Below are 14,904 nucleotides of genomic sequence, written 5' to 3'. Positions count from 1 at the left end.
TGTGTTTGACGACTATATCCGTCATCGCTTGATTATCGCGACACACACTAGGGCGCACTTTGCAAAATGATCGACACAGTAAACTGGTTAATGTTAATAAAATTTGAAGATCAAAACGATATTAAGTGAATATTTTTTTCATTTTTGTTAATACCCCATACATGTAACGAGGAATTATTTTTATTAAATTAATTGATTATAAAACAATACCGCTATTAAAAGTTGAACAAATTCAAAATAATACCATCTAGAATTTATTTCTATTTCATGTCAACTTGAAACAAATTTTATCCTATTATTATCGCATTATCTATCTCACTTTTACTTATTTATAAATAGAATTTATCCGTCTGTAAAATTGATCATTATAAATTCCGTAATTAAACGGGTTTTACTATTATTATTTTATCATCTAATAGATTGTAGGGTTTTTTTAAAAAATGGGAATAAACGGAGACATTGAGTCGTCCTTTATTTCATAATCCTTCACGCGAGATGACCTTGGGTAGTCTATTATCGTTAAAAGCGTTTAGTAGGAAGATACTAAGGGATAGAAGGATGAAGCGGGTTTTTAAAGTTATCCATTGCCGTTAACCAAAATGGTTCACGAGGAACGTAAGTAAGTAGTTACGTACGCTGACATATCGCTCGTAACGCATTTGAGAGATTAGAGTTAAGATTTTTGTGAACGTCATCGTTATTGTCACCAGAATACGAGTACGAGGAGTACTTAAGTGATTAGTTCCTAAGCTTTTCGAATGTATGCTACGTCAGAGATCATTGACGATTTCCTTGATATACGAAATTTTATAGTCCCAACTTAATGACTAATGAAATTTATGTATTTACGTTAGATCGATTGGTATCTCTTGGTAGATTAAAGAAAGACTTTTATTATAGGTTAACTAACAAGATGTTACTATATTAAAATGTTTATTCGCATTCGTTTATTTTCTTTTATATATTTAAAAAGAAACCAAAAATATATAATTTATACGATTTAAAAAATTCAACAATATTCATGGGGTGAAAATATGTTAAATTTTTTTCTACGTTACCATGGTAAAGGTCGAGAATTAATTAATATGCGATTGAAGAAGATGCGATAATGGAAGCTCGCAAGAAAGTAACGACGTTTTTTTTCGATGTTAGAACGGAGAACGGTTGGAAAAAGTTATTCAGAGCCAATTCTTAAGATCGGTAAGAAACGAAAAGGGTTTGCTAGTAATGGTGGCAATGCTTGGCTTCGAGTAAAATAGAAGAAAGAAGATAGAAAAGGATTTCTTCTGTTCGTTGCGAGAGATGCGAGTTATGAGCCACGGGTCCCTCGAGTTTTTCATAAAAAATCGCGTTGAAGAAAGTCACCGCCAAGTCCTTTTAAAAGAGAACAGTCGTCGGGAACGCATAATGGCTGCTGGCCTCTATGACAACAATCTCTTTCTTTTTTTTTCTCTCTCTCTCTCTCTCTCTCTCTCTCTATCTCTATCCCTATTTCACTCCTTTTTTATTTATTATTCTATAAACGATGAATACTCGGTAATGGAACAACGCTGTTTATGTCCACGAATTTCAGAATATATTTTATAGTGATTCCATTAATAATAAGGAAATCATTTCTCAACGAGATTATTATTTATAAAAAATAACGAAACAAGCTGGAAAAACATCGGAAACATCGATGATCGATTGAATTCTAAAAGTTCATATGTTCTTTGATTCATTTTCTAAATGCATTTTAAGAAAATCTCAAAGTAAAACATATTGGACATTAGTCATCATCCCTTTAATGCTAAAAATTAACAATTTTTGTTCATTCTAGAGCTTTTTCGTGTATAATATCATAAATTCATTTCAATTGTGCGAAAAAAGGTAAAAAAATTTGATAAGTATATTTATATATTATTAATATAGATGATTTTAGTTGTTGTTGTTATTATTTCGGCGTGATGATTTGTCGTTTCCTGTAAAAATGGAAAATATCGCATTATTTATGGAATGACCCAATAGAGATATGTATACGTGTATAGTCCATATGAACGTGTATAGAGTCCTTTTATGAATGGATCGTGAAAGCGTCATAGTAATATACCATAGAAGCTATACTCGTAAGACGATCGTTATCGTTGGAAGTTACACCGCGAAAAAACGATGCGCCTAAAGGCATCGATCGTAACAAAATCGCAACATAATCGTCTTCCGGATGTATACGTAAGGAATATATACACTAAAAATGTAGTATTATCACATTTCTTCAAATTGAATGTTTCTGAAAACACATTTATAATACTATACAATGATTTTTGTAAATAAAAATTAAGCAATAAAAGCAGATATAAATAGAAAGCCAAAACAAACAAAAATAAATGTAATATATATAAAATTTGCTTATTTTTTTTTTTATTAATATTATCATTAATATAATCGAAAAGAAAGAAGAAGAAAAAAATAAAGAAAGTTAGTTAACTTTTCTTCGCGTAGAAGATATAATTGCAAAAGCCAAAATGCGAATTTTCTTTCTTTCTCTCCCTCTCTCTCTCTCACTCTTTTACAAAGACACAGACGTGCAAACATACTTGCAAGGCTAGAAGCAAAGAACTGCTGACCTGAAGAATCGATCAAAACTTTTGTTAACGGGTAGAAGAAGTGAGGGTGCCTTGCCTTGTGTAATCTATCAAGCCACCCTTCGATCTACCCTATCTGCTGTGCTTTCCTTCTCTCTCTTTCTCTCTCTCTCTATATATATATATATTTCTATTTTTCTTTCTTATGCATATGTAGATGCAAATAGTTACATTTGAAAACATGCATCGTCGTATACAATTTGACAAAATGATTCGATTAGAAGCATTATGCATTTAACGATTATTACGAATTATCGCTTGGGATGATATCGTTCGGCATATAAGCGTTGTCGTAATGACTAACTGGAGAAGAAGAAAAGAAAAGAAAAAAAAAATCGCAAGTTATAAGAAAATTGCCACATTATGCAGAGCCAACAGCCCATCTTACACAAGCCAGGGAGAAGCGTAATCGATAAAATGAGCAATCTTGGTGCATTAACGAAGTTTTATGCGCACGAGGATGACATTTTCTATTCATTCGTGTTAAAGCAAAAAAAAAGAAAAAAAAAAAAAAAAACAAACGAAAAATTAAGTATTTATTTCATTTTCCGAAATATTGAGTTATTCCCAATTCTCGACTATCTGGTCGTTCTCTAGCAGTCATTGGCAACATTTACAGCAATTCTGCGCGTATTCGTGGTAACTTTATTAAATGTAAATATCTCGCGGCAAAGATACTTAAAGATGAGATAATTAAAAATTTAATCGTCTTTCCGCGGCTCGTCACCGGCTGTTCTTTTTTTCTTTTTTTATTCTGTCTCATTGTTAGTCCGTTTGTTTAATCTATATCTCTTTCTACGATCACATTTTTATCTCTCTCGCAAGATATGAAATCTATCATAAAAATTATCTTCGATACGATATTAATCGATCCTCTCAGTATAGTATTTCACTTATAGGCTGGTTTTATACGTAAAGCTTTCTATTCAAGGTTAACGAGAATCGTTTAATCTCGATATCGATAAGTTCCGCTGTCTCTCTTTCATAGTGCAAAGCGAAGCGATACATACTAAACAAGTTGAATCGTCATCCCAATGATTTATAGGACGATTTACTGTTTATTCGAACTATCGAAACATAATATCTAGCATAAAGCATTTACTCGTTAATGATTTTCAACTATAATTCTTATGTATATTTTATTAATCTTCGGTATTATGCGTTAAGAAAAATTCTATGGATTATGCTTATTACATAATTGTTAAATAAAACACAAATATATCAATTAAAATGATCATTATTCCTTAAAAAAAAAAATAAAAAAGCGTCAATTTTATTATCCATTCTCTCTTTTTTTATATTCTATTTTAATCCTAAACTAGGTAACGAAAGAGAGATAAATAATGTAGATATTAGATAATTAGAAAAAGATCTATAATAAAAGTAGGTATGAATTAGACGATCAAATTTACGCACGTATATAATTAATTAACTAGATAGAAATGATTTTTGGCAGGCAGGTCTTGATAATGTGCTCAATGTTCTTCTCTGTTTGGTTGTACACGCCAGCGGTAGCATGCAGAGAAGTGTAACTGGTCGTCTGTCTCCAGGCGCGACTAATAATACACTTCTCTTGCGCAATTCCCTGTCAGGAGTAATGGTTTCCTCTTGAACATGAAAAACTCGAGGCACAATAAACCGCCAAAATTATGACTGCAGGCTTACGGCGTCGGCATCGGCATCGTTCGGCAATGCCGTTGGAATGGGCGCCATCGTCGTCGTCGTCGTCGTCGTCGGCGTCGTTGCGTTATCGTCGGGAGAAGTAGACGAAGAGAGAGAGAAAGAGTGAAGGGGTGGGGTTGGGTTGGGTTTAGGGGAGGGATGTTACCCTGAGAAGAGGGAACGACGTGGAGAAAAGAAGTCACGAAGAAGCAAATGGTCGAGCACATAACTATCGTAAAAGATCGAGATACCCCCTAGACTCAAATTACACAGACTCCTGGTAACTTATTAAATTAATGATTTCGATATGCAATAGTGCATAGTGGTGGTGGTGGTGGTCAAGGTGATGCTTTTTCTCGTCCCTTTTCCATTTTTTTTACAAACCAATCGATTTTGACATTTATCCTCCAGCAATTCCACCCAGACGAACTTTTTTTTTCCTATCTCCTTCTCATGTGGTTTTTTTTTTCATTCTTCTATCAATTTTTTTCAGCTACCTTATTTTTTTTTTTGAAGTTAACGTTATCTTTAATGTAATTTTAATGAGTTTGCGTTATGCGCGCGCGTATTTTTTATGAATGGAATTTAATTATACACGATGATATTAATCTCTTTTTCTTTTATCGATTAATTTTACAAATCGGCGTTGAAATTTAGATTATTAATCATTTGCATGGTTTGTATATTGTTATTTTTACTTTAATCGAGATGCGAGTGGTTTTTCTTCCTTTTTTATTTAACACTTTTCGCGATTTTTTCAAGTACTTGTAATAAACTTACAGAAAAGTATTTTAAACAATAGTTGATCAGTTTTCGATTAGGTATATATTGCAATAAAAAAAAAGTTCGACAAATTTTTTTGTTTAATAATTGTCAAGGCCACCTTAATTTTTTTTAAATGGCACATTGTATTTTTGACTTACATTAGCAATATTATATAGCCCATATTAAGATAAATTTAACGACCTAGTATACTATGACCTTCGGATGACCTTGAATCCGAATTGACCTTTCGATTTTCTTTTTTTTTTATTATTATTCTTACTATTACAATTCGAATTTCTTTTTTTATTGTAATGTACAATATAACCAATTGAGAAAACTAATAAACTTTCAAGTTTCATAAAGGTATCTTTTAAAATGAAATGATGTAAGAATAAACCCCCCGTATAATCCGTCTTCTTCATTTCTTTATATCTTATCGTCATAGAAATCGTCTTTTCAGAAATTTACCTTTAGAACACACACAAACTTAATGGTAGAAGCATAAATTCTTACGATGTCTTATAGTTCGAGTGCTTGTAAATTTGCCGAGAACGCAGACGTTGTTTTTGCAAGATTTCCAAATCTCTTGGGATTTAACAAATCGACAAAAAAACGCCGGAAAATACGCTTGATGTTTCCCTTTTGCCATCCCACCCACCCCTACCCCTTTTTCTCTTTTTGTCTTTGGCACGTGTGCGTGCGCGCGCGCGCGCGTTCATCGTACGTACACGCGAGTATTCGAATGTTCCGCGATGGTTGATATGGTAAAGTTTTGTATCGATTGTAAGTACCGTTGTTGGTTCGTCTAAACCGTTGGTGGTGGTTGAGTGTCTCGTCAGGTAACTTTTTAAATACCATTTATTCACTTTAGCTCAGTGCTTTACCGTCAGAGGTCCTATAATATATCAATACCAACGTGCACCATCCTCGTCTTTACTCTCGCTTATTCAATTTTTCTTGCTTTTTTTTTTTTTTATTTATTTATTTTCTCTTTCCACATTTTTTGTTGTTGTCCCATCTCTCTCGCTATGATAATGAAATTAACTTATCCGTTCTTTCATACTTTTTTCTCACCCACTCTCTCTCTCTCTTTCTCTTTCTTTTGCTTGTTCACCCCTTTCTCTTTCCTATTCCATCTCTTTCTCTTCTTCTTTCTCTTCTCTCTCTCTCTCTCTCTCTAATCCGTTCGATACCCCGTATAACATGAAGTCTCTCTAGAAAGAATGTATACATCGCGCGGTGTTCCTCGTTAATCGAATAACATCGAGCAACGTGAACGTATTAAGCCATCGATAGATGTTGATCCGGATTATTAAATGTATTATGGTAATAAGATAAGAGACGAATGGACAAGAAAGATAACAACCGATAATAAATAATATGACTTGTTATAATATTAATGAACGTTCCGATTTATACAATAAGAAAATCATTATTATTTTCATTTAATTATCAATATTCTTGTCGAAAAAATATATTAATATATAAGTTTCAAAGGGAATTATAGACGGTTATGTATTGACGCGTGAACTAAATGATCAAGGTAACAAATTCGAATTTATTGTAATGTTTATATTTATTAACAAGTCATAATAAAAATTTGTAGTTGCTGATGAAGTCCCCAGTAACGGACGAAACGTACAACTAGTTCAAAATAAATTGTTCATCAGATTTATTAACCGTCTATAATTCCCTTTGAAACTTATATATTAATTATTATTTTCGTTTTTATTTTTTTCTTTATATACGTTACCCCATTAAAGAAGTGTATGATTTTGTTAATTCATTAAAATAGATCTTACATGAAATAATTAAGCGTATAAAAGAATTTTATAATATACTTTGCAATTGTTTTTACAAATTAAATAGCTGATTTATATATGAATTCATGTGAGATAAATAGTTTAAGTATAAAATCTAAATTTGATCAGTTTCTAATTATCCTTTCTTATCTTTAACTTGTACTTGGAAAACCAATGTCATGGTTTCAGTATTCTGTACTGTTCTATCAGATCTAATCTACGAATCTAAATTCAATTTTATACTTTAACTACTCGACCCGCCTCTCGTGAATTCGTATATTATCTTATTTTATTATGTAATACTTTATTATTTCATATTTTAACTAGTCGACGTAGTTATTTCATGATTTAACTGGTTATATAATGAATTAACGGATTTCATGTTTTCATGCTAACAGATATATATACTTTTTATTTTTTTTTTCATTGATCACTGTGTCGTCTCTCATTGGGATAAATATTTAAATCATTTTGTTATCCGTCATATTATATGGTACCATTTAAACATTGTTATTTTAAAAAACGCAGCAAGTCATTTGATTCACACTTCCCCTAGGTGTGCAATTTAAGCACTGCGCCCGTGCCTTGTTTAAAGGAATGAACAATTATAGGGGATTCCATGGCACGCGACTAGCGTTTTCCTTTTCCTTTACCTACACTTCCTTTCTTCTTCTCTGTTTGTCTTTTTTTTTTTTGGTCTCATTAACGATCTCGAAACAGGATTGAAATAAGAAAATCGATGAATTTATTAAAGTGATTTTATAAAATACATATATCTATACGTGAAGTATGATTTAATCAACATTTAAATGTTGATTTTAACACGTTTGATATTTAAACGTTGAAAAAAATTGAAGAATGATTAGAAAAAATTATTAATTGTGTTGCATCAGAATAAATGGAATAAAATTAAAATTGATCAGTTGTTTCTCTCGTCTAAAAATAAAATTCTTAATAAGGAGGTATAAAAGGGAATTTGGTCATGAAAAAAAGAAGTAGAACTTAATTTTACTAAGTTGGATGTTTCGTCCCTTTATTAGGACTTCTTCAGCAATTGGACATTTTATTTTATTGTTATTTTTATATATTGTGAATTACATGAGACTCATATATTATAAAATATTAGATGTTACTTTAATCTATAAAATTCAGCATCTTTTTTTATTTAAGCAGACATACATTCTTGTAATATTCCAAAAAAACTACAGATTTAAATTTCGTTATCTCTTTATCCGTTATATTTGAAAACTCAACAAAATTGTTTCAATCTAGACTAGTGTTTATTTGTTTAGATATCTTCACTGTTAAGGTGTCCTCTATTACGGTGTTCTATTTATTATAGTTAAATTTAAAAATTTCGTTATAGATGTTGTTTAAATTATTTGTATCCGTTCTAAAATTAATCGTGTTATTGTTTGTTATATGATACACATTTCGCTAATATTTCTTTTATACCAATTTTCTTCTAAATCTAAAATTGTTGCTACGTCAAATTTAAAGTTGAGTCCTTTTGTAAAATGATGCTCAGCTAACGCGGTGGTATTGGTTTTATTTACATTTGTAGGTTTACACTCATTTAAGACACAAATAATTTAAACAACATCTATAACGGAAATTTTATATTTAACTATAATAAATAGAACACTGCAATAGAAGAAACCTTAACAGTGAAGATATCTAGACTAATAAACACTAGTCTAGATTGAAACAGTTTTGTTGAATATTCAAATTATAACGGACTAATATTTAACGAAGTGTAGATGTTTCGTGTTTCGAATATTAAAAATAAAAATAAAAATGGTATGTCTACTTAAAGAGAAAAAAGACGCTGAACTATAAAGATTAAAGTAACATGTAAAATTTTATAATGTATGAGTATCATATATTTCGTAATATACAAAAAAATAACAATAAAATAAAATTTCCAGTTGCCGAAGAAGTCCCAATAAAGTTACGAAACGTCCAACTTAGTAAAATTAAGTTCTACTTTTTTTTTTCATGTCCAAATTCCCTTTGATATCTTCATATTAAAATTGATTATTCCTCGTTATATTAGATTTATACAAAATTATTATTCTTACAACACTTTCAAAGAAATTCTAAGAGATACGCGTAGTAGGAAAAAGAATTATCAAATAAAAATAAATGAAAAAAGTATCGATGAAAATATTGAAAATAATGTTAATGATATTTACGAAATTTACGTTTAATTATCATGCAACGTGTTATTTCGCATAATCGATGCTTTGCAATAATTTAAGAAAAGATAGAGAAATAAGTAAAAAAGCGAACCGATAAAAGTGTTTAAAAATGAAAAATCCTCGAACGTTTTAAGTTAGCTTGATTTCGCGTTAAGGATATAAAAGAGGTTTTTATCGGTGTTACGTAGATATGTGTTTGATTTAAATCGCGCGTCACGATAGGTGAAATATAATAAAAGCTCTGAGAGAAGGAAGGACGATTCTTACCAACGCGATTTATGGATACGGAATAAGAGAAAAATCAATAATCGACGCGACGCACGACTCTCCGTATACGCATACATATATATATATGTATATATATATATATATATCTACATATATGCGAGCCAGCCGAACGATTTACTAATGGTGCTGAAGGGTAGGTATTCCGTAATGGAGTGAATTGGAACTTTCATTTTTCGAAGGACGAAAACTTTTACGGTAAGGAACGGGATGATCACTATCGTCGCTTTTTTATTTTTTTTCTCCACCGAAAACTTATCTCGGGGAATGAATCTTACAATTTTTTTTTGTGTGTTTTTTTTGGATCTATTTCCCCGGTCAATTTATACTGATTGTAAGAGAACAAGATAAAGATAAAAGAAGGAAAAAGAAAAAAAAAGATAAAATAAATTATTTTCTTATATTTTATCGAATTATCATTTTTATCTTCATGCATGAACAAGAAGAAAAAGAAGAAGAAGGAAGAAGTGGTTGTTGTTCGAAGTATCGAAAAGGATGAAACAAAAACTTTTTATGATAAATTTAATAATTATCATCGAGAACAATCGATTGTAATTGGATCGACATTTCTCTTTGCTATTTTACTATAAAAGATGGATTTAACGAAATCGCGCGTTACAAACGTTTGACTCGTTTTCTCTCTTTCCCTTTACCATTTTCTTTGAACAAAGTACGAAAGCTTTGAAGTTACGTAATTAAAGGACAAGGGAGATGACGAATAATATTTCCAGGAGAAGTAGTCGGTGCCAATATTGCTTCCTACCTTTATCATAGGCCTTAACAAAGAGAAAATAAACTATATCGGACGATCGAACGTCAATATTATCGAGCTGGTTGTTGGTTGGCGTTCCAGAAAAGAAAGAAAACTTGGTGGAAGAGTAGGAAATGGTAGTGGAAGAGAAGGAGGAAGAACACGGAACGTGCAATAAATGAATAACAATGTAAAATCTTAATGATCGTTGAACGAAACCATGCTTCCCTTCCCTTTATTCCCTTCATTCAACGTAACATTTTATCAAGCGGTGTTTGAACCATGTCGGACGTAATAGAAAACTCTATGGCCAGCTCAGTTTCCCAAGTTAAAGTTCGTGGAATTTTTGTCTTTTCCACGTGTATATGTATAAAAAAAAAAAAAAAAAAGGAAAAAGAAAAAACGACGTTATATGGAACGAAAAGTTTTTCCGAACACCTCCTTACAGTGTTCCTCTTCTAACTACATCAGAGTGCGCTCACGCTACCCCCCTATACACCCCCCTCCCCGTCCACAACTAACGGCCGATGCGCGTCGACGTTGGCAAAGCGAAGTCGGCTCGTAGTTTCTTTAGTTTCTTCAAAAAGAATGACGTGTTCCGTTGTACCCCGTGTGTTCTATAGTGAGAGGCCGACATTAACGTTAAAGTAACACACACGTAAACGTATCGCGGTGGTTTTACCGTGATATGGGGGAATCCGCGGGGCCAACGACCACAAATTCGTCTCATATTAAATCACGCTTAACTCTTATTTTCCTGAACACCTGTCAGGTTATTTCACGGGTGATGCTTTTTATTCATCATCGCTATTCGATCTAAATCAAATATTTAACTTAACGTTTTTAGTTATGTTAATAGAATTCAATTCGATGAAAAATGTAATATTAATTATAGAACAATAATACTTATAATATAAAAAAATCTCTTTGTGTGAATGATATATATTCCCAATCATATGCAATTGAATGAATATGCGGAATTGATATGATATTATCGTAAAAAAGTTTGATATACAAATTTAATGAACTTAATGAAAAGAAATAACGTAGTTTTAAAATTAGCTTGTAGATTTTTGTGAAATAACATCGAAACGATAAATAAAAATAATGGAAGGGTTTAGGTTCGAAAAAAGAAGAAAGGTATAAAAAAAGGTGGAACGCGAGTGGGTGATTAATTTGAGCGCGTAACGTTGTACTCGGCGCCGGCGCGAACACCTTGCAAAGGTGGCCCACCACCGTCGTCCCGGTACTATTGGCACAAGTAACATTATCGTTTCTACCTTGGGGTTCTATTACCCTTATTGTTATACTTAGAGTTAGCGAACTATAGCCTGCCGCCGCGACATCGACGACCGCAGGCCACGTGGCTCCAAGCGTGTGGCCACGCATGCATGTGTATTCGAATAACTCCAACAGACACTACTTGTTTCACCAAATAGAGAGGTGTCGACATTTAATCCGATTCTGATTATTATCGAATATCTTATATGATCATTTTCTTTTTTTTGTCGACTTTTAATAGAAATAATAATCGGATATATATATATATATTTGGATGCTTAAATATAAAAGTGAGAGACAATTTGTCTACTAGATCAATGTAATATAGGATCAATAATTAAAAATATTCACAATATACCAACTTGTTACGCGAAAGCAAATATATATGGTTATTAATTATTATTAATTCATTTATTATCGAGAAATGGAAATGAGTTTGTTGTTTATCATTTCTTCGTTAATTAATGAAAAGTAAAATAGGTAAAATAAAGCGACAGCAGATAATCGATTTATGATCCTTCCTTCACTCGCTTTCATGTTTAAATAATCATACGTATGTAACGTGATATTGAAGTATTTTACACGAATTCCAATCGTATATTTCTTCAATGTTGTTCCGAATCGTTATTTGGCTATAGTTTCAAATCTAATAATCTACGTTAAGTTTGGAGTCATTTTGGAAAAGTTTAATTATTGTTAATGAGTGAAGGATAGATAAAGTTAACGTACCGGGTTCGGCAAAAGTGATAATTTCCGATGTTCTCGCGTAAAAATCATCCAACTCCTCCTGAGGCTCGTGTCCCGATCTAGTGTCGTAATCCCCGTACCCCTGGTAGGACGTGGTAGTTCTGGAATTACCATCAGTTGTCGTCTCCTCGTTTTGCTGATCAAGATTCTTATACGAGTACTCGTCGCCACCGTAAAGAAATTCACCGGAATATTCGGTTCCGTGATCATTCCGCGTTCTTTCTGGATACTGCGGTGGTGCTTGAGCTTCGGCTCGATATAAAGTCTCCAAAGCGAGGTGCCTCGGTACAGCAGCCAAAGTCCTGTTAACGTCAGGCCGTGTTCTTAAGCCTAATTTCGTTAATATCTGATGTTTGATCGCTTCCAATCTGAGGTCGTCGGGACTCGGCGCAGTCCCATGCTTGCCACCACCTCGATGGATTTCGTGAAGGTGCTGATGTTGCTGTTGCTGATGAGGACACCCGGGACAGGTCTGATGATTGTCCTGTCTCGGTTGGACGGATGGTAGGGTAAGGTAACATAAGACCAGTCCGATAAGAAGAAAATTGGAAGGTATCAGGAGACAGCCCCCATATCCGGAGAACAATTTAGGCGACCGAACGTGGAAGCGTCGCGTATTTTCGTCTCTTTTTTCTGTATACTCGAAGACTCGTCTCGGTCGTTCGCAAACAACGACGTTGTCACCTTCTTCCTCTCGACGAGGCCGGCAACGAGACCATCGTTGTTGCTTTTGTTGTTGTAGTTGTTGTTGCTGCTGCTGCTGCTGCTGCTGTTGTTGCTGCTGCTGATAATGTTGCTGGTGATATTGGTTTTGTCGTTGATTCCGTTGTCGTTGGTGATGACGGTGCCATTGCCGGTAACATTGGCTCTCCTCTCGGAACTTGGCGATTCGACCTTCGTTCGAGGTGAGTCCCACTCCGTACGGCACCTGGTGCATCTCGGCGGCGAGTCACCTCCTCCTCCCCCACCACCTCCTCCACTTTCCTCTCTTTTGCTCTGGCTCTCTAGGGGCCGATCCAAGGAGCACCCTATCTCCTTCCTTTTTTTTCCTCTCCGAGGCGAAGATACTATGACTACGAACGGTCTCGGTTTCCCTACTATCTCTACTATCGATGCTACCAATACTATTATTTCTTCTCTCCTTCTTATTAGTTTTCTCAATGCTACGGAAAATAAGGAAGAAGACCGTAAGGATAACGGATCTAATTCGATGGGTATCAGCTGCGATGAAAGATTTCTTTGATTTGCACAGCTGCGAGGTGAGGCTACGGCGACGACGGCGACGACGACAAAAACGCGGACACGAGGATAACGCGACGACAGCGTGCAACGACGGTGACGACGGCGACGATGACGATGACGACGACGGGAAGGAGGCATCCTCGCCTAAACCCCCCATTACCAACGATCCGGTGCCGGTGCTTCGGGATCGATCTGACCGACACGCTGGACCACCGTAATCGGGTACACCCTGCTCGTTTTCCCGGCCATTCGCGCTCCCTTCGAATACGCGCAAGGCACACGCAGGATCGACCTTCGCAATCCCACTTTTTTACGATCGATTCACCGATTCCTCATCAACCTGCTTAATATCGATCTTGATCTTTTTCTTATTCTACCTTATCTTGATTTTTTATCTTCCAAATCAAGGACACTTGTTCTACGCGTATTACGCTCGTTCCTTTCTTTACAGATTCTCTCTCTCTCTTACTATTTTTTTTAATCTCTAAAGTTCACAAAAGTAAGAAAAAGTCTAGGGTTCTAAGGTCTCCTCGACTTCCTTGGACACTTTCTATGCGTACTTAATGCTGCACTACGACTAAGCCCTTCGGAGAAGTGCACCATTTAAAAGTTTGGCGGGGTCCAATAATGAATAATATCCGACGACATTGGCCGACTCGTTGAGATCTCTCGTATAGGGAAGATCTCGTCGCGACGATCTATCGCGCCTCTCTTGCGTTCTTATCCCTCCCGAGAACAGCAAGTCGTCCTTGTCGTCCTCCTCCTCCTCGTCGTTATCGTTGTCGTTGTCGTCGTCGTCCTCTTCCTCCTCGTTATCGTCGTAATTGTCCGTCGTAACACGTTCCTTTGGAAAATTGTCGATAAGCCGGCAAGGAACTCGAGTGCGTACTCGAATGTTGGATCCAATCGCATCTCCTCTTTTCTTTATATGAAAATCAGCAATAAGGAAATAACGTTTGGTGTTCTTGTTGTGTTACTGCAGATATGATTAGCCTTTTTTCGCTAGTATTATCGTTGTTATTGCATTTTCGTCGATATAATTATTGGAAAAATCTCAAATATCCAAGTCGACATTCTAAAGATTTCAGTAATCTTGAGATACTTTTGAAAGAGATCCCTTTATACTCTTGCCGGTTTTCTTTGGTTGCGACCTTTTCCGATTTCGGGCCACTTGATTTCGCGAGGTAACGGGTAGACTAGCATCGACGAAGGAGGACGAAACGCCAAAGGATCTCTGTAACGAGCGAAGCACGCTTGTCGGAGGCGCGCCGGACACTGAGAGGCATCCACCACCACTACCAACACACACAAGAACACCACCACCGCTCTACGATCAGCGCTACTAACAGTGGCAGCAGCACCGGCACCGGCACCACCACCACCACCACCACCGCCACCACTATCACCACCCACCAACGAGACACTATCTACCCATCCAACCAACCAACCCACCCACCCTCCTACCTACCCTCCCAGCCACGACGATATAGCTATTCTACGACGCTCGGCTAAACTCTTCATAAACTCTTTATATAGGTGGTCCCCCG

General features: G+C 35.0%; 1 protein-coding gene across 1 annotated transcript in view; it reads right to left on the bottom strand.

Annotated features, from left to right (window-relative positions):
- Positions 1-14,615, bottom strand: part of LOC106786125 (inhibin beta chain) — a 38,095-nt gene extending 23,480 nt beyond the window's left edge. Inside the window, exon 1 of the mRNA XM_014747199.1 lies at positions 12,098-14,615. Coding sequence (XP_014602685.1) covers positions 12,098-13,052 — 955 coding nt within the window. The 5' untranslated portion in view covers positions 13,053-14,615. The remainder of the gene's footprint in view (positions 1-12,097) is intronic.
- Positions 14,616-14,904: the final 289 nt, after the last annotated feature.

The sequence above is a fragment of the Polistes canadensis genome, unplaced genomic scaffold (genome assembly GCF_001313835.1).
Source record: "Polistes canadensis isolate GaletaPanama2010 unplaced genomic scaffold, ASM131383v1 scaffold_66, whole genome shotgun sequence".
Lineage (NCBI taxonomy): Eukaryota > Metazoa > Arthropoda > Insecta > Hymenoptera > Vespidae > Polistes > Polistes canadensis.
Note: the sequence above shows the minus strand (reverse complement) of the source record. Positions and strands in the feature narration are given on the sequence as shown.